This window comes from Melanotaenia boesemani, chromosome 19, assembly GCF_017639745.1.
Source record: "Melanotaenia boesemani isolate fMelBoe1 chromosome 19, fMelBoe1.pri, whole genome shotgun sequence".
Taxonomy (NCBI): Eukaryota; Metazoa; Chordata; class Actinopteri; order Atheriniformes; family Melanotaeniidae; genus Melanotaenia; species Melanotaenia boesemani.
This window is the reverse complement of record NC_055700.1, coordinates 28079620-28105192: the sequence shown is the minus strand read 5'-3', so window position 1 is coordinate 28105192 and position 25573 is coordinate 28079620. Positions and strand designations below refer to the sequence as shown.

At 40.5% G+C, this 25573-nt stretch overlaps 1 protein-coding gene across 2 annotated transcripts; it reads right to left on the bottom strand.

Annotated features, from left to right (window-relative positions):
* Nucleotides 1–6064: 6064 nt before the first annotated feature.
* slc38a9 (solute carrier family 38 member 9) lies at nucleotides 6065–25289 on the bottom strand. 2 transcript variants are annotated; one of them, XM_041969527.1, is made up of 15 exons: nucleotides 25179–25289; nucleotides 22245–22382; nucleotides 17554–17683; nucleotides 16437–16555; nucleotides 16295–16358; nucleotides 16094–16187; nucleotides 14896–15066; nucleotides 14751–14810; nucleotides 12445–12654; nucleotides 12187–12294; nucleotides 11464–11570; nucleotides 11060–11173; nucleotides 10125–10273; nucleotides 9058–9147; nucleotides 6065–6546 (listed from the first exon to the last, which is right to left on the bottom strand). In XM_041969527.1, the coding sequence occupies exons 2-15, from the start codon at nucleotides 22343–22345 to the stop codon at nucleotides 6381–6383; spliced, it is 1683 nt and encodes a 560-aa protein (XP_041825461.1). In that variant the 5' UTR covers nucleotides 22346–22382; nucleotides 25179–25289; the 3' UTR covers nucleotides 6065–6380. The 2 variants fall into 2 exon arrangements, with proteins under 2 accessions (XP_041825461.1, XP_041825463.1); XM_041969529.1 differs by lacking the exon at nucleotides 25179–25289 and adding an exon at nucleotides 25032–25168.
* Between the last annotated feature and the right edge of the window lie 284 nt (nucleotides 25290–25573).

Here is a 25573-nt window from a genome sequence, read left to right as displayed (position 1 = left end):
TAAAAAGACAACAGGAAGTCATATCCTCCTGACTACCAGAAAAAAAAATTGTTTAATCAATATTTTTTTGAATTTCCCCGACTGTTTGAAGGGTAATTAGAAAACTCTGACAATGAAACTCGTTCTTCTTAATTGAAAAATACAGAACAAAATTCAGGAAATAGCTACAAATGTCCACTACAGAAGACAATTCTCAAACTTATGTTGTGGTAAAATGTTGTTCTATTCATTTAGAAAATGGTTTAATGTGTTCTCAAGAGATATCATAAAGAAATATTACAATAATACTTCAGGACTACATTTGCACAAAAAGAAGTTATGCACTTACTTTTCCTCTTCTTATAAAATGTGATTGTGGTAATGAATGCCATTTTCCTTGAGGAAAAACAGGATGTTCCCAAAGTCCCACCCCTATAAATGTGGTACCATTCAAAAGCCCTGGATGTCCTTTTTAGAGAACAAAATGAGTGGGTTTAATAGCGTGAAAGGGGGATGGAGATATTCAGCTTTACAAATGTCCTCCACAGAGGACAAATTTATACTACTGGTAGTCAGGAGGCTATATGTGCTGGTTCCAACCAAGGTCTGAAGAACAGCATCTCTGGATCCATCCTGATTTAGATCAACCCTTCAGGCTGCTGCTGGTATAATAGTGTGGGGGATATTTTCTTGGCCCACTTTGGGCCCCTTAGTACCAACGTGGTTTAACCGCCACAGCCTACCGGTGTGCTGTTGCTGACCATGTCCATCCCTTTATGACCACAGTGGAGCATCTTCTGATGCTACTTCCAGCAGGATAATGCACCATGTCACAAAGCTCAGATCATCTCCACCTGCTTTCTAGAACATGACGATGAGTTCACTGGACTCCAACGGCCTCCACAGCCACCAGATCTCAGTCCAGTAGAGCAGCTTTGGGATGTGGTGGAACGGGAGATTCTCATCATGGATGCAGCCGACAAACCTGCAGCAACTGTGTGATGCTGTCATGTCAATATGGAGAAAACCTCAGAGGAAGGTTTCCACCACCTGCTTCCATTCCATTCCATTCCATTTCATCTATCTATGAAATGAATGAATGAATGAAAAATACTTTATTAATCCCAAAGGGAAATTCAATATTGTAGTAGTAGTAATTTTTTAGTAAAACAATCACATTAATTAATTAAGGGCTTTGTTCTTCAGCCTGATAGCTGCTGGAAGGAAGGATCTTCTGTATCTCTCTGTCTTGCATCGGACTTGAACAAGCCTCCCACTGAATCTATCTATCCATCTATCCATCTATCTATCTATCTATCCTTGTATTTCCTGTGTCCCTTTCTGAATGTAGAGGGAGAAAACCCTGAGACGTTAATCAATAATTAGGTCACTAATTCAGGGGCCTGACAGGAAGTGCTCCCCCACAGACACCATTACTGGTATTAATTCTGTCTGAGGAGAGGAAACGGTCACATGAGAGTTGGTGCTTTGTGTGGAGCTGAGCTGACCTTTTTGACTAACCTCATCTTGTTTGAGTCCTCTACCCCCCCGCCCCCCCCGCCCCAAACACCTTGGATTGCTCACTTAGCTTTAAGCCTATTTGCCAGTGTGGCTGGGGGTTTAGGAGTTGAAGGTTGTAATGATGGTTTGGGAGCTTTACAACTGAAAGAAAAATAAATAACTACAATCCATATTCATAAATGTGTGTTTGCACTTACAAACAATAATGCAACTAGACAGATTGAGAAGCTTACCAGCCAGTTTTTGGAGCTATCCGGGGGTTACGGGCCTGGGGAGCCCCATAAAGAACAACATATCATTATTCACACCACACAATGATGTTGAAATAGGTAGATGATTCCTCTGTCTCATCTAAACCCAACACTCAGCTTCAAGGGTTTGTATGGACTAATGTTAAATCTATTTAGCTCTTCTTAACTTTATTTATACAGTTCCAATTCACAACAAAGTCATCTTAATTTACTTTTACAGAGTACAGTCCAGTTTTAGTCCAATTATAATCCAATTTAAACAAATCTCTCATATGATCCACATTAGTCCAATTTATAACAATAATGGATTTGATTTATATAGCACTTTTTAAGACAGCCAAATCATTTTACATTGTATCCATTATTTGTTCATACCTGGTGATGGCACCTACATGTGTAGCCACAGCTTCCCTGAGGCAGACAGACGGAAACGTGGCAGCCAATCCGCGCCAATGGCCACCACCACACACTAATGCACATTCATCACTGGTTTATGCCGACAAGGAGGGTGAGGTGTCTCGCAGGACACAACAGACTGACTGGGAGTGCAGGATTCAAACCTTCCAATTATTGAACAGCCCGGTCCACTGCTGCCCATATTTATTTGTAATAACTGTAATTATTTAACCAATTAATAAATAATGGCCTAGCTAAGAAACCAATGGATTGGTTTAAAACTTTTTTATTCAATTCTCCATCCTGAGCTGCACAAGGAGGCAGTGGAGAGGAAAAACTCTATCAGAACCAGGAAGGAAAACCTTCATCAGAACCAGAACTAGGAAGGAAAACCTCCATCAGAACCAGAACCAGGAAGTAAAACCTCCATCAGAACCAGAACCAGGAAGGAAAACCTTTATCAGAACTAGAACTAGGAAAGAAAACCTCCATCAGAACCAGAACTAGGAAGTAAAACCTCCATCAGAACCAGAACCAGGAAGTAAAACCTCCATCAGGACCAGGAAGGAAAACCTCCATCAGAACCAGAACTAGGAAGTAAAACCTCCATCAGAACCAGAACCAGGAAGGAAAACCTCCATCAGAACCAGAACCAGGAAGGAAAACCTTCATCAGAACTAGTATTAGAATATAATATTTGACATCACTTTGTCGCGATCATGCTGAAATGGTTGGACTGGAAGGGATTCAACATGCATTGTTTGTTTTTGTTGATTAGACCACAAAATATTATTTTCTCTGGAATTGATGAGTTGATTGAGCGTATTCAGAAGTTCCTTTATGTAAATGCTCTGAGGACTGATTTTGTTTTTAAGAAGTCTTCACTCAGCTTATCAACACCCTCTTTGGTGGGATTGAATGAAACAATCTATCCAAGAAGATGGAGGTGGAGCTGTCAATCAGGAAATCACTGGACATTAACCATCTACATTTACACTGAAAAACATTGTGACCATTGGCCAAATCTGAGGATGTTCATGAGCACAATCGTCTTTTACCAGCACATTGACAATAAATGTTAAGTTAGGATGTAGGTAATGTTGCCGACATCTATAAATACGACCACTGTCCACTTTATCAGGTCCAACTCGCAAGTATTTGGTAGGACCCCCCTTTTTCCTCCAGACCTGCCTTTTCTTGGTGTGATTGATGGAACAAGGCATTGGAAACATTCTTTAGAGGTTTTGCTTCATATTGACATGACAGCATCTGCATCGATCATCAATCTTTCAGGACCCATTCCAGTTTGCTCTACCTAATATTCTTTGGGTTGAAGACACCATCATCTACCTGCTTCAGCGAGCCCACTCTCATCTGGACCAATCAGACAGCACTTTGAGGATCATGTTGATCCTTTCAAGTTTTACAAGTGCTTTTATTACAATTAAGCTGTTATGTGAGAAACTCCATAAATTCCAGGTAGATACCTCATCCATCACCTGGATTTATGACTACCTTACAAACAGATCAGGAATACAAGTATTTTGGGTTTTGGTTCTGTGCTGGGGATAACTGGTTTTGGTTCTGTGCTGAGGATAACTGGTTTTGGTTCTGTGCTGGGGATAACTGGTTTTGGTTCTGTGCTGAGGATAACTGGTTTTGGTTCTGTGCTGGGGATAACTGGTTTTGGTTCTGTGCTGAGGATAACTGGTTTTGGTTCTGTGTTGAGGATAACTGGTTTTGGTTCTGTGCTGGGGATAACTGGTTTTGGTTCTGTGCTGAGGATAACTGGTTTTGGTTCTGTGCTGGGGATAACTGGTTTTGGTTCTGTTGTGGTGATAACTCTGGTTTTGGTTCTGTGCTGAGGATAACTGGTTTTGGTTCTGTGCTGGGGATAACTGGTTTTGGTTAGGGGCTGGGGATAACTGGTTTTGGTTCTGTGCTGGGGATACCTGGTTTTGGTTCTGTTGTAGAGATAACTCTGGTTTTGGTTCTGTGCTGAGGATAACTGGTTTTGGTTCTGTGCTGAGGATAACTGGTTTTGGTTCTGTGGTGAGGATAACTGGTTTTGGTTAGAGGCTGGGGATAACTGGTTTTGGTTAGGGGCTGGGGATAACTGGTTTTGGTTCTGTGCTGGGGATAACTGGTTTTGGTTCTGTTGTAGAGATAACTCTGGTTTTGGTTCTGTGCTGAGGATAACTGGTTTTGGTTCTGTGCTGAGGATAACTGGTTTTGGTTCTGTGCTGGGGATAACTGGTTTTGGTTCTGTTGTAGAGATAACTCTGGTTTTGGTTCTGTGCTGAGGATAACTGGTTTTGGTTCTGTGCTGAGGATAACTGGTTTTGGTTAGGGGCTGGGGATAACTGGTTTTGGTTCTGAAGTGCGGATAACTCTGGTTTTGGTTCTGTGCTGAGGATAACTGGTTTTGGTTCTGTGCTGAGGATAACTGGTTTTGGTTCTGAAGTGTGGATAACTCTGGTTTTGGTTCTGTGCTGAGGATAACTGGTTTTGGTTCTGTGCTGAGGATAACTGGTTTTGGTTCTGAAGTGTGGATAACTCTGGTTTTGGTTCTGTGCTGAGGATAACTGGTTTTGGTTCTGAAGTGCGGATAACTCTGGTTTTGGTTCTGTGCTGAGGATAACTGGTTTTGGTTCTGTGCTCGGGATAACTGGTTTTGGTTAGGGGCTGGGGATAACTGGTTTTGGTTCTGTGCTGAGGATAACTGGTTTTGGTTCTGAAGTGTGGATAACTCTGGTTTTGGTTCTGTGCTGAGGATAACTGGTTTTGGTTCTGTGCTGAGGATAACTGGTTTTGGTTCTGAAGTGTGGATAACTCTGGTTTTGGTTCTGTGCTGAGGATAACTGGTTTTGGTTCTGTGCTGGGGATAAGTCTGGTTTTGGTTCTGTGCTGAGGATAACTGGTTGTGGTTCTGAAGTGCGGATAACTCTGGTTTTGGTTCTGTGCTGAGGATAACTGGTTTTGGTTCTGTGCTGGGGATAACTGGTTTTGGTTCTGTGCTGAGGATAACTGGTTTTGGTTCTGTGCTGGGGATAACTGGTTTTGGTTCTGTGCTGAGGATAACTGGTTTTGGTTCTGTGCTGGGGATAACTGGTTTTGGTTCTGTGCTGAGGATAACTGGTTTTGGTTCTGTGCTGGGGATAACTGGTTTTGGTTCTGTGCTGAGGATAACTGGTTTTGGTTCTGTGCTGGGGATAACTGGTTTTGGTTCTGTGCTGAGGATAACTGGTTTTGGTTTTGTGCTGGGGATACCTCTGGGGTCGCTGGAGCTGACTGTCCAGAAAAAAATGCTGCTCAAGCAGCTGAGAAATATTGGCTGACTCTTCACATCCTCTACACAACACAGTAAAGAAACAGTGTGTTCCTTGTGGAGCTTTGTTGAGTCTAGTGCCAGTTTTTATTTAAAGAAAAAAACTACTACAAAATTGTAACTTCCCTATGTGAAAATTTTAAAAACATGTATTTTCATTTTTTCATAAACTTTACTTTTAGATACAAATTCCCTTTGTCCATCATTGCTGGTAAAATATGCTTCAATGGGCAAAAAATCCAGAAACTTAGAATTACGTTGAACAAGTAAATCAGCATAAACAAATCAACAAAAAGGTCCTCCAGAAATATGCAAAACAAACAAACAAAAAAAAACGGATAACCAGGTTTCATCATCATCTATTGGCAAACAGCTGCTGATGAAAACATCCAAAAGTTGTAAATTGGAATTTCATTAATTAAATTTGATCTGGAATAGCTTATAATCTCTTATAAATGCTAAGTTCTGAACTTTCCACAGCAGCGAGTCTTTGTGGCATCAGGTCATGTCCAGTTTGTTTAAACCGGAAATGAGATGCCATGAGATGGACAACACCGAGTGGAAACCACTAGACTGAGAAGAGTTTCCATCAGGTGTCCTTATAACACTGGCTTTTATTGATCTGAAGGTGTTAGGAGTAGACATGACTAAACCGGTTGTATATAGGTGATTAGCAGCATCATGGGAAACCATCTCCAAGATTTAATCAGAAATGAAGAAAAAAAGGTTGATTTGTATGAAATTAATAAAAGAGAAAAAAAAGATTGCTGTTTTTATCCTATAACACAATCACTTGTCCTAATGTAGAAAAGCCATATCTGATCTAATAATAGCAGACATTGATCTGGCTGGATGGAGTCTTCATCTTCATCTTCATGTCTCCATCTTTGGTAACTGACCCCTGCTTACATGAAGAACTGAGCGACAAGGTTGGCGATGCCCAGTAGGATGAGGAAGCTGTGGAAGCAAGCCGACAGCCAGCTCAGCTTCCCGTGCTGTTTCAGAGAGATCATGTGGACTAAAGCAGGAAATACAAACACTAGAGCCAGTCCACACGTAGCTCCGGAAAATCTGCAAAAGGATGCAGAAATGTAAGATTTTTTTACAGCATTACAACTGAAAGAGATGCAGGTTTGCAGGTTTAGTTCACTGTTAGTAAACGGCTCAATAAGTCCACTCACTTTCATTTGTTTTCAGATTTCGTTCTACATTTTTTTATATCTAATCTGATGAGAAATATGGGGACATCCAAATCTGTACTTATGACTAAATAGCAAAATATTTGGTTTAAGACTCTAAATAGGAGAGAAGGTAACACTATATCCTGATGTCTACAAATAGAAATGTATTTTCCATTAAACAGGGTCCCTGTTTAAAATGTAAATAAAAACAAAAGAATTCAATAATTTCCAAACCTCATCAACTCATATTTTATTCCCAGTAGAAGATCAACAAATATCAGACGATGAAACTGAGACATTTCACCATGTGATGGAAAATATGAGCTAACTGTGAATCTGATGGCAGCAACATGTCATTCAATAATTTCTGGCTGTGCATTTACGACCCGCCCACTCTCTCCCCCCCGATCACCTCCACACTTCACACCCCAACCCTTGCAATTTCTGGCATTTTTCAAAATTTAGCAGTAGGTGTAGTTACACTCAGAGGTGTCAAGTAACAAAGTACAAATACTTTGTTTGTTATTGAAGTAATTATTTTTAGATGACTTTTTACTTCTACTCAAAAAACTATCCATATAAATCGCGCCATCTGGATTGAGTGAATTTAATTGTGGTTGGATGAGGAGAGGGAATCTTGCTGAAACCTGCAAGGCCTTCCCTGAAAGAGACGTTGTCTGGATGGAGCAGATGTTGCTCTAAAACCTCCATGTACTTTTCAGCATTGATGGAGCTTCACAGATGTGGAAGCTGCCCACACCATAGACACTAATGCAGCCCCATCCCATCAGAGATGCAGCTTTTCACCTGTCCACTGATAACAAGCTGGATGCTCCCTCTCCTCTTTAGTCTGCAGGACACGCCGTCCATGCTTTCCACAAACTAGTTCACATCTTCATCCAGGTTTCCACTTTGCCTCAGACCATTTTAAATGAGCTTTGGTCCAGAGGAGACAGAAGAAGCTGGTTCTGGATCCTCTTCACATCTGGTTTCTTCTCTGCATGATGTCAATGCAGTGGTTTCCAGTAGAGAATCATGTCTGCTTTTAATGCAGAAGATCACCGCATCCAGTGAGATGTGAGAGCTGGGGGGACAAGCTGGGGGACAAGAGTGAGCACAAGGGTTTAGTCTTCCTGTGGACAGGAAGTCCCATGGGGCTGTACCAGGACAGCTGGCTCAGGGGGTAAGTTTTTTTTAATGTTTAGGTATTTTCTTTTGGTTTTGAGTAGTTTTAGTCTTTTTGTTCTTTGTTTAATTAATTATTAAACTTTAGTTTGATTTTATTCATTTGACCTCTTAATGACCATGATATGTTTAAGCTTTTGTAGGGCAAAATAAAACCCGTTCTCTTGTGAAGCCTCCTAGGTTCTCTTCACCAGCTCGGTCCCTCACACCTAAATAGCTGTCAAATGCTCCTCCAGTTGTTTTTGATTTGCACCAATTACTTCCCACCATGAAAAACGTTGCAGACTGAGGGCTAAGAAACCACTAAGAAACAGCCACCCTGGACTTCTCACCACCGCCTTCAGGCCGGCCTGAGAGCTCAGACTGAGAGTATGGAGAAGCCAATCGCCTGCTATATCAGCATCATAACGGAAATCAAGTGCAATTTGCACAATACCTGCACACTCACCCCCTCCTTTATTCTTGTAGATTTTATAACTTTTTTGCACACGTATTGCCTTTATTTTGTGTGGTTATTTCCTCACTGGTAGTAGTACATGGTACACTTCACAGTACATTGTACTATGTATACTTGTGAATGTTACAAATAAAGCTTCTCTCATCTTTTCCAGCCTTTTGTTGCTCCTGTTCCAACTTTTTCCGACATGTTGCTATATCAGATTCACTATCAGCTCATATTTTCCATCACATGGTGAAATGTCTGTTTCCTCATCTGACATGTTTATCTTCTACTGGGAATAAAATATAGATGAGATTTAGAAATCATTGTGTTCTGGTTCTATTTATATTGTACACAGAGACCCAACATTTGTGGAACTGTGGTTTAAACTTGAATAAGAAGTTGTCAGAAGTTCAGAGATTAATTTAAACTAAAACCAAATGTTTCTGTTTCTGCTGCTATGAGGAGTATTTACTTATCATGAAAGGATGTTTTTCCGGAGTTGGCTTTTAACTATCTAGAGGTGATGTTTGATAAATAAGGATTATTTTTGCATTTTAAAACTTTTTTATTTTCATTTAACCTCTGACGCTAGTGTGCACCAGTCCTGGTTATAAAGTCGTGTGTAAAACGGCTTGCAGCCTAATTAGAAGACAAAAATCCCCTCAACGATGACTAAGTTATCTGGCGTATTTAGTCCACTGTGAGATTATACTGCTGGTTGTTTATTTAAATGCATGATGCATAGGTGAAGGACACAACTAATTGTAAACATACCGTATAATGGATCCAATGTTGGGATAAAACTTGGCCATGAGAACACCGCTTGCAACAATTACGATGTTCAGAGCAAAAATGTGAAAGAAACTGTAGAGAGACAAGAACATTAGAAACCTGAGAGGCAAGGGTGAAAGGAGGATTGTATTCATCTGGAATCAAACATGAATGAAATACATGTTGCTTGAGCATTTTTCTTTCTTAAGACGTGATTTTATTTAGTCCTTTAAACTTAATAAAATAAACTGATCAGAAAAAGTCATGAAATGAGTGTTTGTTGGATCATTTCTTTGTTGTAACATTGCTTCTTGATAATAAATCATCTGTTGTTGGAAAGTCTGTTTTTTTTAGCCCTCAAAACTCCATCACATCTCTAGCGCCCTGAGTGCTGTTGCTTCTGTCATCATCAGTGTCTCTGGAACGGTAGCGTGGAACTTCGGGGTAAACTGATGGATAGTTTACCCTCTTGGTGATCTACAGAATTTTCTAGGCATTTATAGTCTCATAATCTGACAACTGAGGCTGTACTGAGAAAAACAAATGTCTGGGTGTTGACTGAGATCAAAAGTGTTTAGATTCGACCTGCAGTTTTAAATAAAAAAACACAGGCAGAGCAAAACTAGCAAAGAATGGCTTGAAATTTTAAGGGTTAAATGGAGCCACGCTTGTAAAGGGACAAGGCATTTGTGGGATGAGCAGCAGAGATGTTGGGCTGAGATGAACATGGTGCTTCCTTTTGTTAACCTACCAGCATGTTTTGTTTCTTCAGACTTCCTTCATATAATCCAATAAACGACACCCAACAGGAGTCAATGCAGTTTTTCATGGACACGACCCACATACACAACTCTGCTGCTCATCCCACAAACAACCATTTACTGAATGTTCATGATCAGTTTAGATACACGATTTACTCAACAGGAAAACTTCCTGGTTTTATTCCAGTTAGTAATAAATCTTTATGAGAACACTTCCATGAAATATATAACACTTTAATTAAAAGCTATTAAAGCTGTTTTTTTTGTCCTGATAAACAGACAGACATTCTTTACTGAGATTTTTGTTACCTGGGGTAATGATTTCCAAAGATCTGTCCCATAATCTGGACCCGTACCAAGTATCCCAGCAGGGGGTAGACGGTGATCATCTGGAACAGCAAGAAGGTCCGAGCCACAAACACCATCACGTCACTGCTCGGGAAGTTGTCCAAGAAGTTCTGGAAGATAGAGGCCAGATCTGTTGGGATGGGACTCCACAGTCAGAGTTTGATTTGTGCTGCACCAAATTAAACAACTTCACTTCATGTCCATTCATATCAAGTCCAAGTCAATCCAATTCAAAACAATTACACTGGAAAGGATTAAATGGGTTTGTTCAGATGCGGCTTTGCCAGCCTCAGCCATGCTGCCATGCTCTTTTTTTCTCCTGCACCCTTCCCAGCAAGCCACACTGGTTCAGTCTGTATCTAACTGGACTGTCATGAACTTTGATATCCAATACGCTGACTAAAGCCTGGAGAGTCTGAGACGGAGATCTTGGGTAAACCTCCATCAGAACCAGAACCAGGAAGGTAAAACGCCATCAGAACCAGAAGTTGAGGGCTGGTCCAGATGCATCTCTCAGTCCTGGTTTAGGTCTTTGCAGGATTTCTGATCCTGTTCCTCTGCTGTGGATAGTTTTTAGTCCTGACTCTCCTTCTTTTGTCTTCCACGTGTCCAGTTTCTGCCTCCATGCTGAGATTTGCCAGGTTTCCAGCTAGCAGCTGTTTGGGAATCACCTTGTTGCTGCTGAAATCCTGTTTTCTGTCTGTCAGACTGTCGGATCTTCGCTGGTTTTCACACATGAAACTATGAATGATGAGTCTTTGTAACCGACTGCTGGTAACAAAGAGCTTTGCTAAGTTGTCTGTTATGTGTCGACACAACTCTGGTTCATCCTTCAAGTAAGAATCTTTTTTTTATTCCATCAGGATCATTATAAAACAAACATGTAAAAATCTTACTGGTTCAATGCAGTCTTTGAAGAGAGGAGGTGAGGGAAAGGCAGCAAAGATCAAAACCCCCACATACAGATACGTCAGCCCAACCAGAAGATATGCCACCGACAGGTCCCGTACCTGAAACAGTAAATAAATGAAGAGGAACCCGAGTCACTTCTGTGTTAATGAATCACTATACAGCAAACAGATCGACAATATAATCAAGGAACAATAAAATTTTCTTCAAGCAGCTGACAACAAAGATCCTGACACATCAATACTGTCAGACGGGTCGTCCGGGGCTTGTGTTGGTGGATACCAGCAGGTGGCAGAGGCGAGTCTTGTTCCTGTCATGCAGCTCTGGTGATGCCACATCTGGCTGGAAACCCTGAAATAAATAATTGTATCTGCAGATTTTCTGAGCTCACATTTTTCTCTTGATTTTTGTTGCTCTTCATTAACGTGATGATGCAGTTGTGGATGAAGAAGGCCAACGTGAGGACACCAGTCAGCTGAGGAAACAGCAGTCTGAATTCTGGAGAAGAGACGGAAACAAGTCACACTTTTATGTTGTTGTTTTATTTTGGAAATATAGAACAATTCCTGTGTTTCACGGCTCATCTACGGCACTGATAGGAATTTTTATATTCATAATCAGTCTTGATGGGTAATAATGAAGCAACGCCAAACTATTAAAGAGTAGATAATAATGATTTATTCATGTTAAGGAGACAGCTGTTAGTTTATATGTGGTGATAAAAGTAAACCTTTCATAAGAGTGCAGAATAAGTGCTAATAACAGCATTTATGTCCATCCATCCATTTCCGCTGCCTATCTGGAACTCAGTCCCCCTGTCTCCCTCAGCTGGCTGCTTTCCAAGCAGCAGATCTCTGAGTTCATCCACCCTTCAGTTAAAACTCATTTCCACCACCTGAGCTTGGGATCTCATAGTTGGGGTTGGATTACAGACTGACAATGTTCCAGCTGAATTCCTGATAAAGCTGCTCTGACTCCCATATTTTTCTGTTGACTGAAAAGCAGCTCATGACCTCGTGTCACTGCTCTAATAAAGCCTGATTTCTCCGTTTCAGGGGGGCATATTAAAGTGTCTCTAGGATTAAGTAGCTGTGAGATGAGCAGTAAATTTTACCTGGAACGTAGAACTGCGCAGCATCAAACCAGTGAAACTCCAGGTGGAAGCCGAGCCGAACAGCTTTGATGGTGACCAGAACAATCAGGTAGACAACAGATATGGTGCCTAGAAGAGACAGAATAACAAGGTAGGAGGGCAACAAGCCACCACTTAACAAGCCCCATTTTCCAAAATGTTGGGCCTCTGTGTGAACCGTAACTAAAACCAGAAAGCAATGATTTATAAATCCCATCAAGCCATCTCACTTCATCTTACCCAGGAAAGTGAACCTTGCAAAGAAGGATGCTGATCGGAAGCAGAGCAGCGGCAGCAGCAGGATGATGAGGTACAGGGGGATGGTGTTGCTTTTACTCCAGTAGTGCTCAAAGGAGCTGGAGTCAGAGGAATTACCTCCACCGCTGCTGAGGCACAACGTGATGGTGGAGTCGTTCCCTCCAGGCTTCGTGTCCGGGTACGGACAGATAACTGAGGAACAAATTAACAAGGAAATACCATCAGACAGATAAGCTAATACAAAGTTATAGTGGTGTTCACAACATATATCTGTATAAAACTGGTTCTCCAGGATCCAGCAGCTTCTAGAACAGGGGTGGCCAACGTTGGTCCTCAAGAGCCACAATCCTGCAGGTTTTCCATGCATCCTTGCAACAACACACCTGACTCAAATTAAATGGATCCAACAGCCTATAAGGATCTGCACAAAGACTCATTAGTTTAAGTCAGGTGTGTCGGTGCAGGGATGCATGGAAAACCTGCAGGATTGTGGCTCTCGACAGCCACCCCTGTTCTAGAAGCTTCTCCAGCAGGAAGCTGCAGTCGTGGTTTCCTGGATGACGTTATCCGTCTCTACTATGATGGTGGAAGAATCCTGCTCCACTCTTCTTCCCATCGTTGCTTCGGATCATTCAGGTTTGCAGCATCTGAAGGTCCAATCACCAAACCTCAGTCAGGATGAGGTCTGGACTCTGGACCACACTGAGACCTCCTCCCCCTCCAGCCTGTCTGGCTCCTGCAGTCAGGTGAAAAAGCAGCTGGAGAGCCTGAACCAGAACCAGGTTGCAGGTCCAGATGGTTCCAGACTTTGACTGGATCAGGTCAACACCTGGTTCTGGTGTAGATCTGCTGTGTTTGGGATCTTTGTCCTGCTGCATGAGACAGTTTCCGCCAAGCTTTAGTTGTCAGACAGATGGACTCACATCTGATTCTAGAAACCTGGTCTGTCCAGAGGACCTTGTTCCAGAAGTCTTGTGGTTTGTTCAGATGCAGCTTTTCAACCTAAGATGTGCTGCCATGTTCTTCTTCTCCTGAAACCCTTCCCAGAAAGCCATACTGGTTTGGTCTTTTTCTAACTGGACTGTCATGACCCTCAACATTAACTTGCTGACTGAAGCCTGGAGAGTCTGAGACGGAGATCTTGGGTTTTTCCTTGAAATGAACTTGCTGGGACGTCCAGTCCTGAGAAGATTGTTAGCTGTCTTGAAAGTTTTCCACATGGGAGTAATCGTTGTCTCTGTGGAAGGATGGACTCCGGAGAGTTTGGAAATGACCTGGTAACCTTCTCAGACATGAGCAACAACATCTGCTTCCCTAAGATCATTGCTGATGTCTTTCCTCCTTGGCACTGTGTTAACACACCTGAATGCTGCAGAGCAGCAAACTGACCAAACTGCTTTTATAGAGGCGCTCACACTGATAATGATCTATTAATCAGTGTATTGATGAGCAGCGTCACAAAGTCATTTACAAAGTCATTTTCAACACTAACTAATTTAAGGCAGACCAGCAGATTTGAAGTAATATAAAAATATAGATAATAAAAAAAATTAGAATAAAATGAATATAACAGCAGCTCAAAAGTGAAATCTATGTGCATGTTGAGCAGCAACGATCCTTCTCTTTATTATATGTTTTATTTACATATTTCTTTAGTTATTCGAGGCATCGTCTCTGTCTCCCTGTCAAGTGAAGTTGTGCGTGTGTGTGGGTGATGCTGTGCGGTTCGGACACCCGCAGTAACCATAGTAACGGGGCTGTAGACACTAGTTCCTGAAAAAAGAACTGTTAATGTTCATGTTTCAGTTCCACATCCAGGGATTGTTGCTTTATGGACAGCTATGAGAGAATCAGGAGGGCTTAACGAAGGAAGCAGAGGAAGCCTCAACCTGACCATTTTTACAAGCGACTTCACAGAAAAACAAGCAGGCTGTACAACACTGCCCATGCAGTGCTGCATCACCGCCGTAAACAGGAACAAGCTCACATTTAGCTAGTAATGGAGCAATGCACCGCAGGGTAACGATAACTTAGTTACTTTAAAGAGTAATGCATCAGAGTATTAGTCACTGACAGTAACGCGTTATTAGTAATGCGTTACCCAACACTGGTCATAAACGTGTTTACAACATGATCAGCTGCTACCACGTCAAAGGGAAGCAGTTCATGTATGAGAAGAACGTTGGTTTAACTGGATGTTAGTCAGAAACAGAAACAGGGTGAGTTCACAGGCAGTAGACCTAAACAGCTCAACATCAACTTCAGGGGTCAAGATGCACAAGACTTACCTCTATCTGAGCCGTTGGTCCCAAACTCTGAGTCTGACATGTTGACATTATGAGCGTAGTCTGATGACGAAGAAGAAGAAGAAGACGCTTTTTACAAAAGCCAAACCACATGCTCATGTGATACCTACATGTCTTTGGGACTTACTGTAGATAAACTGTCCAGTGTTGTAGAGGAAGTTGGACATGAGGACCCAGTAGACGACCATGGCTCCAATAAGTGACACCATGGAGAAGACCAAGCTGGACCACTGACCAAACTTTCCAAAGTAGTGCCTACAAACATCAGGGAATTCCCAGTCGGATGTGTTCTTACAGGCTACAGCAAAACAGAGAGAACATCATGTTTAGAAATGAAAATGAATGTTGAATTAAAACCATGTCTACGCATGAATCAAGAAATATGAAAAAGATATTTTTACAAAGTAAAGGGAAGAGGGTCCTTGGCACCGAGCTGGAGTCTACTTGTAATGTATTTTATGGTGTATGTACTATTTTTATATATAATAGGAATATTGAGTATATTAGCATTATAATTAACTCTTTTTCTTTGAGGGAACAACACAATTTACAACCCAACCTATGAAAGAGTGACTTTGTACAGACTCGACAGAGTGAACATGTCTTCAAGTAAACCTTGACATGATCCCAGATATTCCATGTAATTTTTCTCCTGTCTTTTCTCCATATTCTTCTTTCCCCTACTTCTCTCTTTTTGTCCTTTCTACTTCCTTTCTTCCCTCCCCTTTTTTGTTTCTCCTATTCCCCGTTCCATACTTCTTCCCCTCTCTCTGTCCCTTGTCCTCTTTTCTAACCCCCCCATCTCTCCCTTCCACCATTTTCTCCTCTTTTTCCATCACTTATCGTTTTATTCATTCTTCTTTTCCCTGCTTCCCTCTCCTTTCTCCTCTCTTCCTCTTCTCCCTCCTACCCTTTCTTTCTTCAGGCTATCCTTGTCCTCTGTCTATGTTGAAATATGTCAGGTATGTGTGTCTGATACAAACCAACAACCACATCTCCATCGTTTCATTTACAACATCCTTACTACACGTCGCAGAAAAAGCCAGTAAATTATTATCTGGAAGAGAAGATTTGTTAAGTTTGTTTATGGGGATTCCTTCGTACTCAACTCTGCTGCTCATCCCACAAATACACTTTCCTTCCAGATGAGTCTCCATTTAAAAGAGAAACACGTTCCAACAGTAGAAGTTTCATTGTTACCTGAAAGAATTAATCCACCAAACATTTCCTGACTTTTTCAGATAGTTTTAGTTTTATAGAAGTTATCAAAGTAAGCTGGTTTGATTTGGAGGAAGAGGAGGAAGGGGACAAGATGTAAAACATACTTATTTGTTTGGGTGATTTGAGGACAATGTAACAGCAGTACAGCATGAGCAGGCCTGTGAAGACGAGGATGATGATCCCCAGAGTAAAACCTGCCTAAAGGGAAGAAGATGAAATCAGTTTACTGTTTTCAGGAGGCATTTTATTTCCAGACTAACTTAAACAAAAATACCTCTGATCATGCTGGAAGGGAAGTAAATCACCTGTTTGATACCCCACGGTATGCTGAGGATGGATGTACCCATCATTGTGTTCCAGATGGCGAAGCTGTGAGGAGAGAAAAGCAACGTGAAGCAGCATGAAGGAAGCATGTAGGCCAGGTTGACTGGAGCTGGGAGGGCTTACATGGTGATGATGCTGGGGTTTTTACTGGCATGCTCACTGTCTGCAATCTTGAACGCAGTACCGAGTGGACTGTAGATGTAGATCTCCTCTGGCTGTGGTATCACATGGTTTGGGGGACTCTGATGGGAAGTACAACATCAGAAACTAAATTAAAGTCCTCAAAAGTACAACAAGCAAAAAATAAAAAAAGCCCAGAACTAAATACCACTGCTAGTGCTGCTGAACAGTTTCCACAGAAGCTGCCATTGTCTACAAATCAACATTGCTTTGACCTTTGAATATGAAAACAATCTGACAACTTTTATTATTTTATGATAGTTTTGAATTAAAATAGTTGAAAAATGGACCTAAACAGTAAACTAAATGTATGAAAATTTCTCAAAACACAGTGTAAGACAGATGAAGAACATCTCAGATGATGAAACGGAGACGTTTCACCATGTAATGGAAAATATGAGCTGACAGTGAATCTGATGGAAAAAGTTGGAACAGGAGCAACAAAAGGCTGGAAAAGTACCTGGTACAAACCAGAAGCAGCTGGAGGAGCATTTAACAACTAACCAGGTTAACAGGTCAGTAACATGACTGGTATAAAAGGAGCATTTCAGAGAGGCAGAGTCTCTCACATGGAGAGATGGACAGACCAGTCCAGACAATCTGAGACAAACTGGCTCTAAAACTGGAACAATTTCAAATTGTGATTTTTGTTCAAAGACGAGATTTTTGTCATTTAAATGTCTAGGAATAAAATGATTTTTTTTTCTAATTTGATGAGAAGGGAAGTGATTAAATCAGCTGTGATGAAGTCTCATATTAGTCTCTGGATCCTGATTCAGATCCAGATCACTTAATTACAGAATTTCTGATATCGGTAAACATTGTCGTTCATTTATTCATCATTTATCTGTCTAGTTTTTCACACAGAGTAGACATTCTGTTCAGATGGAGTACAAATAAAATCATGGAAAAAAAGTAACGTTTAACTATCAGTTGCTTCTGAACCAAAGAGCTGTTTTATTTTCAAATGAATAGCAAGATATTTAAGACAGATTTCAGGTGAAGACAAAAGTAGAGGGAAAGTGGTCACAATAATTTATCTAAATGTGAGTGGACGTACCAAGACCCGGTCAGAGGAGCCTGTCAGTCTGCTGTAGTAATGGAGTCTGCTGTTGAGGATGGCAGCTTCAGCCGAGACTCTCTCCTGTGGGTCATCGTCCACAATGTTCCTGGGCTCCACGTGGAAAGGCCTACAGATACACAAAAAGAAGTTCTAGCAACGACCAAGAAACTACCAGATCCTACCAGAATCCTACCAAGATCCTACCCGATTCTACCAAAAACCCTACCGGATCCTACCGAGAACTTACCAGAATCCTACCAAGAAACTACCAGATCCTACCAAGATCCTACCCGATTCTACCAAAAACCCTACCAGCTCCTACCGAGATCCTACCAGACTCAATTCAGTGCCAGTCACTTTTTTCCAAGTACAGTGGACATTAAAAAGTATTAGTTTTAATTTTGTTTATTTTTCGAAGAAAATAAATAAATAAATAAATAACAAAACAACAAAAACAAATAAGAAACAAAATGAAAACTGAAAATGAATTTATTTTTTTTAATTTTTCTGTATGGTCCGAAAAAAAGAGAGTAGGCAGAAATAAGATCTTTTCAAGGCCTACCCCCTATTATTTTTATGTTTCTATATTACATGTGAATAAATATTCAGTGTATTGTACAAGTGTATATATATGTAGGACTACCTGTACCTATTTAGTAATAAACAGTTCAAACATTCATAATCATCCAACAACAAAACAAAAACAAAAGAAAGAACAGAATGGACATCGTCTTTCCATCCTGTATCTGTTCAGTTGACTATTTCTCAATAGTGATTAACAAATTTAAAAGGCTGATTCACTTCACTGCTCAAGTTATTCCATAAATCGACACCGTGGACTGTAAGAGTATGAAGTTTTGTGTTTGTTCTTACTGGTAGTTTTTTAAACATAAATATTCCTCCTACAGCGTATTTACTGTCTCCCACCTGAAACAAGCCTGAATGCTGGATTCTAGCAGCTTTTCATTAATAACGTTGTGTTCGTGTTTTAAAGTCCACTAGAACTAGATCTCTGAATTTAGGTGCTTTCAGTGTGAAGAGCTGGTTGGTTGTTTGAACGGTGAATTAAAAACAGTTCATATTGCTTTTTTTAAAATGACGTAAATTAGATCCGTGTTTGTTTTAAATGTGTTTGCCCAGACTTCCACGCAGTAGATCGCGTATGGGAGGACGAAGGAACAGAACAAGGTGAGTAGTGAAGCTTGACTGATCTTTGACTCTGTGTAATACTGTGATTTAGAAACTTTTAACTGGATATAATTTACATGTGATTTCCAGTTTAGTTTGTTGTCTATTATTATTTTAGTTACTTTTTATATTTCAGTATTATTTATCCTTTTCTTCTGTGTTAAATTGACGATTGTTAAAGATTCTGAATTTAGTTTCATTTACATTCAATGTTAGTTTATTGTCATCAAATCCTCAACATTGCCAGTTTCTTTTCCACAGTATCCAGGAGCTGCTGCAGGTTCTCTTCACAACTAAATAGATTTGCATCATTTTGCAAATTGTCGAGGTTATTAAAGGTCACATTAACCTCTTATTGACTAAATCCCCTTGTACATACGGGCATCATGAGATCCGACAGTACTGAAGATATTTGCACACAGCAGCAATCCTAACACAGCATAGCAAAATAATGAGGAGACTACTTTACTAAGTCCTACATTACTAGCTCCTACGTCCATGTTACTCATTCCTTGGATTACTTTACTCATTTCTAGTTGAACTGGGCTGCTATCCTTTGGTCTCAATTAAAGTAATGTGGTTTTCTTTTAGGGGGAGATAACGTGACATTTTCTACTGTGTTCCAGGTGTATTTACTCTGATGTCTTGATTCTGACACTTCTGTGGTAATCTCACGTGTCTCAGCTTTTTGTAGAGACCAGGATTATACATACCTGGTAGTTGTGAAAATATCCTGCCTTGTTAAGAAGGACAGAAAAGTTTGGAAATGATTCATTGTAAAATTTATTAAAAAACCTGGAATTTTAACAGGGTGTGAAAACTTTTTATTTCCACAGTGTAGTGGCTATCTGTAGTTTTCTTCTTGTTCTTTACCTTTTACATGAGTCTGTTACCCACTTCATAAACTTACGGATGACATGAGACTGAAACTCGTTGAGTCGGCATAATTGGTTTTACTAACGGTAAAACAACCGTATAGCTCCGCCATCCGCTCATTTATTAACCAAACTGCATCACATAAACACAGAACACGCACTTCCTGTCTGACTACGGAAGTCGGGAAGGCTGACTACAAAATTTAAATTCTGTTCACATAACTTATTTCTTTCAACTCAAATTACTTCAAACATCCTTAAGAAAACTGTAACCATCACAACAGAATGGTGCTTACACACGGTAATCACTAGATTATCAGTAATAATCAGATATGGCGCAGACTGGGATTAAATAAAAACAAAGTGACTGAAACTAACAGAGTCGGGAAAGGATGAACGTTCCTGTGATCTTTAGAAATGTAATGAATTTCTGGTTTTTACAGTATAATATAAAAACCCTCATTTTGAACATACCAAATTGTACTTGTTGTACCTGTTTGTATTTGGTATATCATTTGAACATACCAAATACAGACAGTGTGTGTGTGCGCGCGCGCACATGTGTGTGTGTGTGTATGTGTGTGAGTTGCTAGAAAAGGGAGCGTTAGCACATTTTAATGTGCTAGAAAGCTCGTTGGTCAATGTGAAATACCGAAGTGGATTAAAATTCACACAAACTGTTAATACAGCGGGGAATGATGCCAGGGTGGTGCCAAACTCACACACACATCTTAGCATTTCCTTTCTAAGTGGCTTCCAGGAGGCTGAGCCCACTCAGGGGCACATATTTATCAACATGAAAAACACTGTCAGCAAACACTGCTGACAGGAGGAGCCAGCCATCCCGGTCCAGAAGGAAAACTGGGAAAGGCCAAACTTGGTGGCCTCTGTCGGATCTTTAATACACAAATCTTATTTGTTGCAGGTTTTGAACCTCGCGGAGCTCAGGTGCCTCAAGTACACTCAACTTCTGACAAGCCAACCTCGACAGGTGAAAACACATTAATGTTATTCAGGTCTCAAAGTCACACTCATGCATACAACCTTCTTCACTCGGGAGGCCTGCTGTCAAAGCAACGGCATTCAGTCATTTACACACTGATGCACACACTGATGCACACACTGATGCACACACGTCTGTGAACGTGACCGATCAAAGTACATGATGTAAGGGAGACAGCGTTATGGAGTCAGTGTCTGGAGCAAATAAACACCTGGATGAGGGAGAATTTTCTACAATTAAATGAAGACAAAACTGAGATGATTCTGTTTGGTAGAAAGAGAAGAGGGTCAGCATCTGTAAACATCTGGAGACTCGGGCTCCTAAAACCATAGAATTGATAGACTCAGACCTGACTTTCAGCAGCCACATCAAAGCTTCACTAAGAAGCTTTTTACCAGCTCAGAAACATCAACAGAATTAAAAGTTTAGTCTCCCAGTAAGACCAGTTCCTGTACTGGTCTTTAAAAAAGGAGCATCAAACATCTGCAGCTCATCCAGATGCTGCTGCTGGAGTTTTAACCAGGACTAAGAGATCTGAACACATCACACCAGTTTTAAAATTTTTACACTGGTTTCCAGTTTATACTGGTTTCCAGTTTATACTGGTTTCCAGTCAGTCACAGAATAGATTTTAAACCCTTCTGATCGTTTACATCCCAGAATCCATCTGACATGTTCAGAAAATATAAACCTAGCAGAGCTTCTAGATCCAAAGACTCTGGTTCACTAGTCCAGACCACAGTCCAGACCCAAGCCCAGACCAGACCTGAGTCCAGACCAGACCAGAGTCCAGACCAGACCACAGTCCAGTCCAGACCAGAGTCCAGACCAGGGTCCAGACCAGACCACAGTCTAGTCCAGACCCAAGTCTAGACCAGACCAGGGTCCAGACCAGAGTCCAGACCAGACCCGAGTCCAGACCCAAGTCTAGACCAGACCAGGGTCCAGACCAGAGTCCAGACCAGACCAGAGTCCAGATCCAAGTCCAGAACAGAGCACAGTCACAGATTACAGGGAAGCAGCATTTAGCTGTTACGTGTAAGTGGAACAAACTGCTACTGGAGATCAAACTTTTTACCAGATGTAGACATTTTTAAATCCAGGTTAAAACATTTCTTTTCTCATGCTCCTATGCATGAAATCTGTGCTGCAACTTTTAACTTAATTTAATTTACAATTTTGTTATGATTTTATTGTGATTTTTCACATTTGTTGCTGACTTTTACCACTTTTTATCTGTAATGCTTTTAATGTTTTATGTAAAGCACTTTGATCGTCTTGTGCATGAAATGTGATTTACAAATAAAGCTGCCTAAACCACTGGGAAGAGAGGAGACCAGTTGCTGGAGTTTTAGGAGAGAATGTGGATGCAGGATTCTAGCTGCTCTACAGTCCTGGACCTTGGTTGCTGGATTTCTGCTTCCATGATGCGTTAGTGGGTTGATGAGATTTGAAAATGACAGAATTTGGTTTTATTTACACTTATTTACACAGAGACCCAACTCTTGTGGAACTGAGGTTGTAGTAATGTATGATTTTGTGATCCCTCCTCTTTGTGGAGTGACGCCACAGGAGGAAACCATCTGTCAAACGCTGCTCAGTGATTGGTTCGTGCTGCCCACCTTTTAGGCTTGAAGTCCAGAGAGTCTGTGGAGCCTCTGTGTGAGTAACTCTCTCCGGTGTAGCCTGAGCTCAGCAGAGGTCGGCTGTCTTCCTCCATCATCTCCCCGACTTCCAGCTGAAGCCTCTCAACTCATCACCTGTTTGTAGGACATGTGGGAGGGTCAAAAAATAACATTTAATAGTCTCCACATGTACAGTCTTATTCTATGGAGTCAAACATGACATTAGAAAATTAGTAAAAAAAAAATAAAGAAGAAGCAGAGCAGCAGTAGGATGCTGCTCCGTGGAAAAGTTTGGCTTGTGGTGGGTGATGCTGAATCTGGACCAGCTGGACTCTGAAGTGGATTCTGGGACTGAGTTCAAATTTAAATAAAAACTCTTTTTTTTGAGAGTTCAAGTAAATAAATTGGCTTTTTGCTGGATTAATTTCCTGTTCAGATAAGATGGAAGCTGCAGTGTTTAGTCAGATTCATTTCAGACCCAAAAATGCGGCGAACAGCAGCTCATTTCATCCATCCGAGGAAAGAAGACGTACTTCCACTGGATGGACATTAGGACATGGTCCCAGCCAACCATGAACCGGGACGAGGGGGCTTTCCTGCTTTGCCACACCTGGACCAACATCCTGAAACAGCAGGTGGATGGCAGGGGGCGGAGTCACCCATGCCCAAGTAAACATCACCTGATAACTACGTCACTTACCACCCAGTGACAGCGCTGATGAAGACGGAAGGATTACGTAGAAACATGTCAGGTATGTGTGACAGATGATGAGATCTAGACACTGACTTTGTTTGGTTTATTGCACAATCACTGGATGACCAACCAGTTTCTAATCGATCTTATTCTGATTATCGCTACTTAATTCCTCTAGACATTGTTTTTCTCTTTGTCCTGGACCTGCTGAGAACTTTGCAATTTTCCCACCGTGACGCTGAATAAATAAATAATTAAATAAAACAAAAATAAAGAAATAACCCCAATTTAAAGAAAGAAAGAAAGAAAGAAAGAAAGAAAGAAAGAAAGAAAGAAAGAAAGAAAGAAATTATTAAACAATTAAAGAAATTAAAGAAAGAAAACTTTTTACATAAATGTAATTAAAACATAAAACAAAACTAATAAAAACAAAAGTAAAATTTAATTAAAGACATGAAAAAATACAATATAATATAAATAATTAAATAAAAAAATGTAAATAATAAATTAATAAACTAAGAAAATGTAAGTGGACAGACAGACGGATTGATGGATGGATGGACGGATGGACGGTTTTGGTTATAATCTGTTTATTTTTCAGGACTCATCACAGTAAAATGTTGGATCCAGGACCTGAAAACTCGGTTAGCACGTTCATGTTAAAGTCCAGTTAGAAAAAGACTGAACCAGTGTGGCTTGTCGACAGTGACCAGCTAGGAGTGTTGTTCCCAGTCAATGTTTATTATCATTTCTATGGATTGTGACTTATTCTGTACCAGATGAAAACTACATTTCTTAAGCTCAAAGCTGCTTCCAGGAACCAGTGATCAGCTCCAAAAGCCCCTACAAAGCACATCCAGTCAACCCAGTAACATAAATGATGATGTTCAGGACTGTGAGCAGAGACAGTAAACTAGTGAGGGACAATAAAAAGGAGGGAATGCTGACTCACGGAGCTGTTCAAATGAGAAAACAGCTGCAGGCAGAACCCTGGTTTCATTACAACCTGTTTTCTACACCATGTTAGAAGAGTCTGATGCAGCCTTCTACGTCAACACATGCCATACCAGCTTTATTTATAAAGCACTTTAAAAACAACAACATGGCTGACCCAAGTGCTGTACAATAAAATAAAAATAAGACTAAATAAAATAGAACATGTAGAAATTCTTTCAATGAAAACCAAAAACAGACTAAACCACATTCTGGATGTTGAGCTTTAAAATGTTCACATCATTGAAAGAAAACTGAGATCCGACTGGATCAGGATTTAGTGTAAACTAAACATTTTCCTCATCAGACTACAATCAGACATTTTAGAGAATAGAAACAATTCCACATGAAGAACGTTCCTGGATCCACGATTGATCCAGATATTAAGTTTCCAACTGATTTATTATTCCACTCCAACTTCTGCTACTTACAGTTCCAGACCCTCTTTAAAAACCTGTGAATACAGAATGTTTACTAACTTGTGAGTATTTTACATTGTTGTATTGTCGGGGTATAAATACCTCTTCTGTCACTGACCAATCTGTTTGTCCAAAGAAATTAGGAGATATATTTTCATTTAATTAATAAAACATTCATATGGCAGTCAGAAAGCTGACTTTAAGCTTTAAAATGTTTATTTTATTAATTTATTTTAAAAATTAATAGAATTAGGTGTAATAGCAGTTTTTATTCATTTATTCCTATTTTCATTTATCATTATTATTCAATTACTTATTATAATTACTGCCATTATTATTAGTACTAATAGTAGTAGCAGCAGCAGATTTTAAAAATTATTATTTCGTATTTTTTCTTAAACCCAGTAACCTGTGTTGAGGTTGTTTTCTTGCTGTATCTGTCATACGATCTGGCAACAAACAAGTCCAACCTGGCAACACGTGACGTCGCGGACAAAGTGTAAAGACCTGCATCGACGGGCTGGAGCGGCAACCTGAAACCGCCTCTGTTTATCAAACCGTATTTCACCGGATCGTTCAGATAGTTCAAGTCTGACGTTTGTGTTGACTGTCGGCTTCGTTTCGTGCAGGTTAACGTGAAAACATTCGTCCAAAAGCCCGCACAGAATCACTCCTTACCGTCATCAATCTCCGGTTTAATGTCACGACAAATTCATCACCAGGAACGTTGGCGCTCGAGCCGAGCCGATTAAAGCAGTGAGAGCACGAAAAAATAAAAAGCCGGATAAAATACGGAGAATGAATGAAAACAGAAGTGTTACTAACCTGAGCGTGAATGTAGAGGAAGTGGAAAAGATGCTGATTTTGATGTTGTGGTCATGAGTACCGACGCACCCGCTTCCCTCCAATCAGCACTGCTGCTGCGTTCGAGGACAACAGGGAAGTCGGAATTTCCTCCTAGACGAAAGAAACAAAACTGAAGATGTCGGATTATCACGTCATTGATCAATAAAGATTATTCAGTCCGATTTTCGTCATTCCACACTAAAAGCATCTAGTACAAAAAAGGGAAAATTTCCCTTGTTATTCACGAAATAAAAATCCTTATTCACAATTCATTTTACACGTTTTACGTGACTACTGGTGAGTAGTTACACTAACAGCTAAATTATAAATCAAATTTATTGGTACAATAACTATTTTCTCACATTCCACTGCAT

What these genes read in the sequence shown, in the direction of transcription:
- slc38a9 (XM_041969527.1), bottom strand. Translation starts at nt 22,345, where the DNA reads ATGATGGAGGAAGACAGCCGACCTCTGCTGAGCTCAGGCTACACCGGA. An exon ending in CTGGACTTCAAGCCTAAAAG is followed by an intron (nt 17,684 to 22,244) that starts GTGGGCAGCACG and finishes GTGTATCTGTAG; the next exon opens with GCCTTTCCACGTGGAGCCCA. An exon ending in TACCGTGGGGTATCAAACAG is followed by an intron (nt 16,188 to 16,294) that starts GTGATTTACTTC and finishes TCTTCCCTTTAG; the next exon opens with GCAGGTTTTACTCTGGGGAT.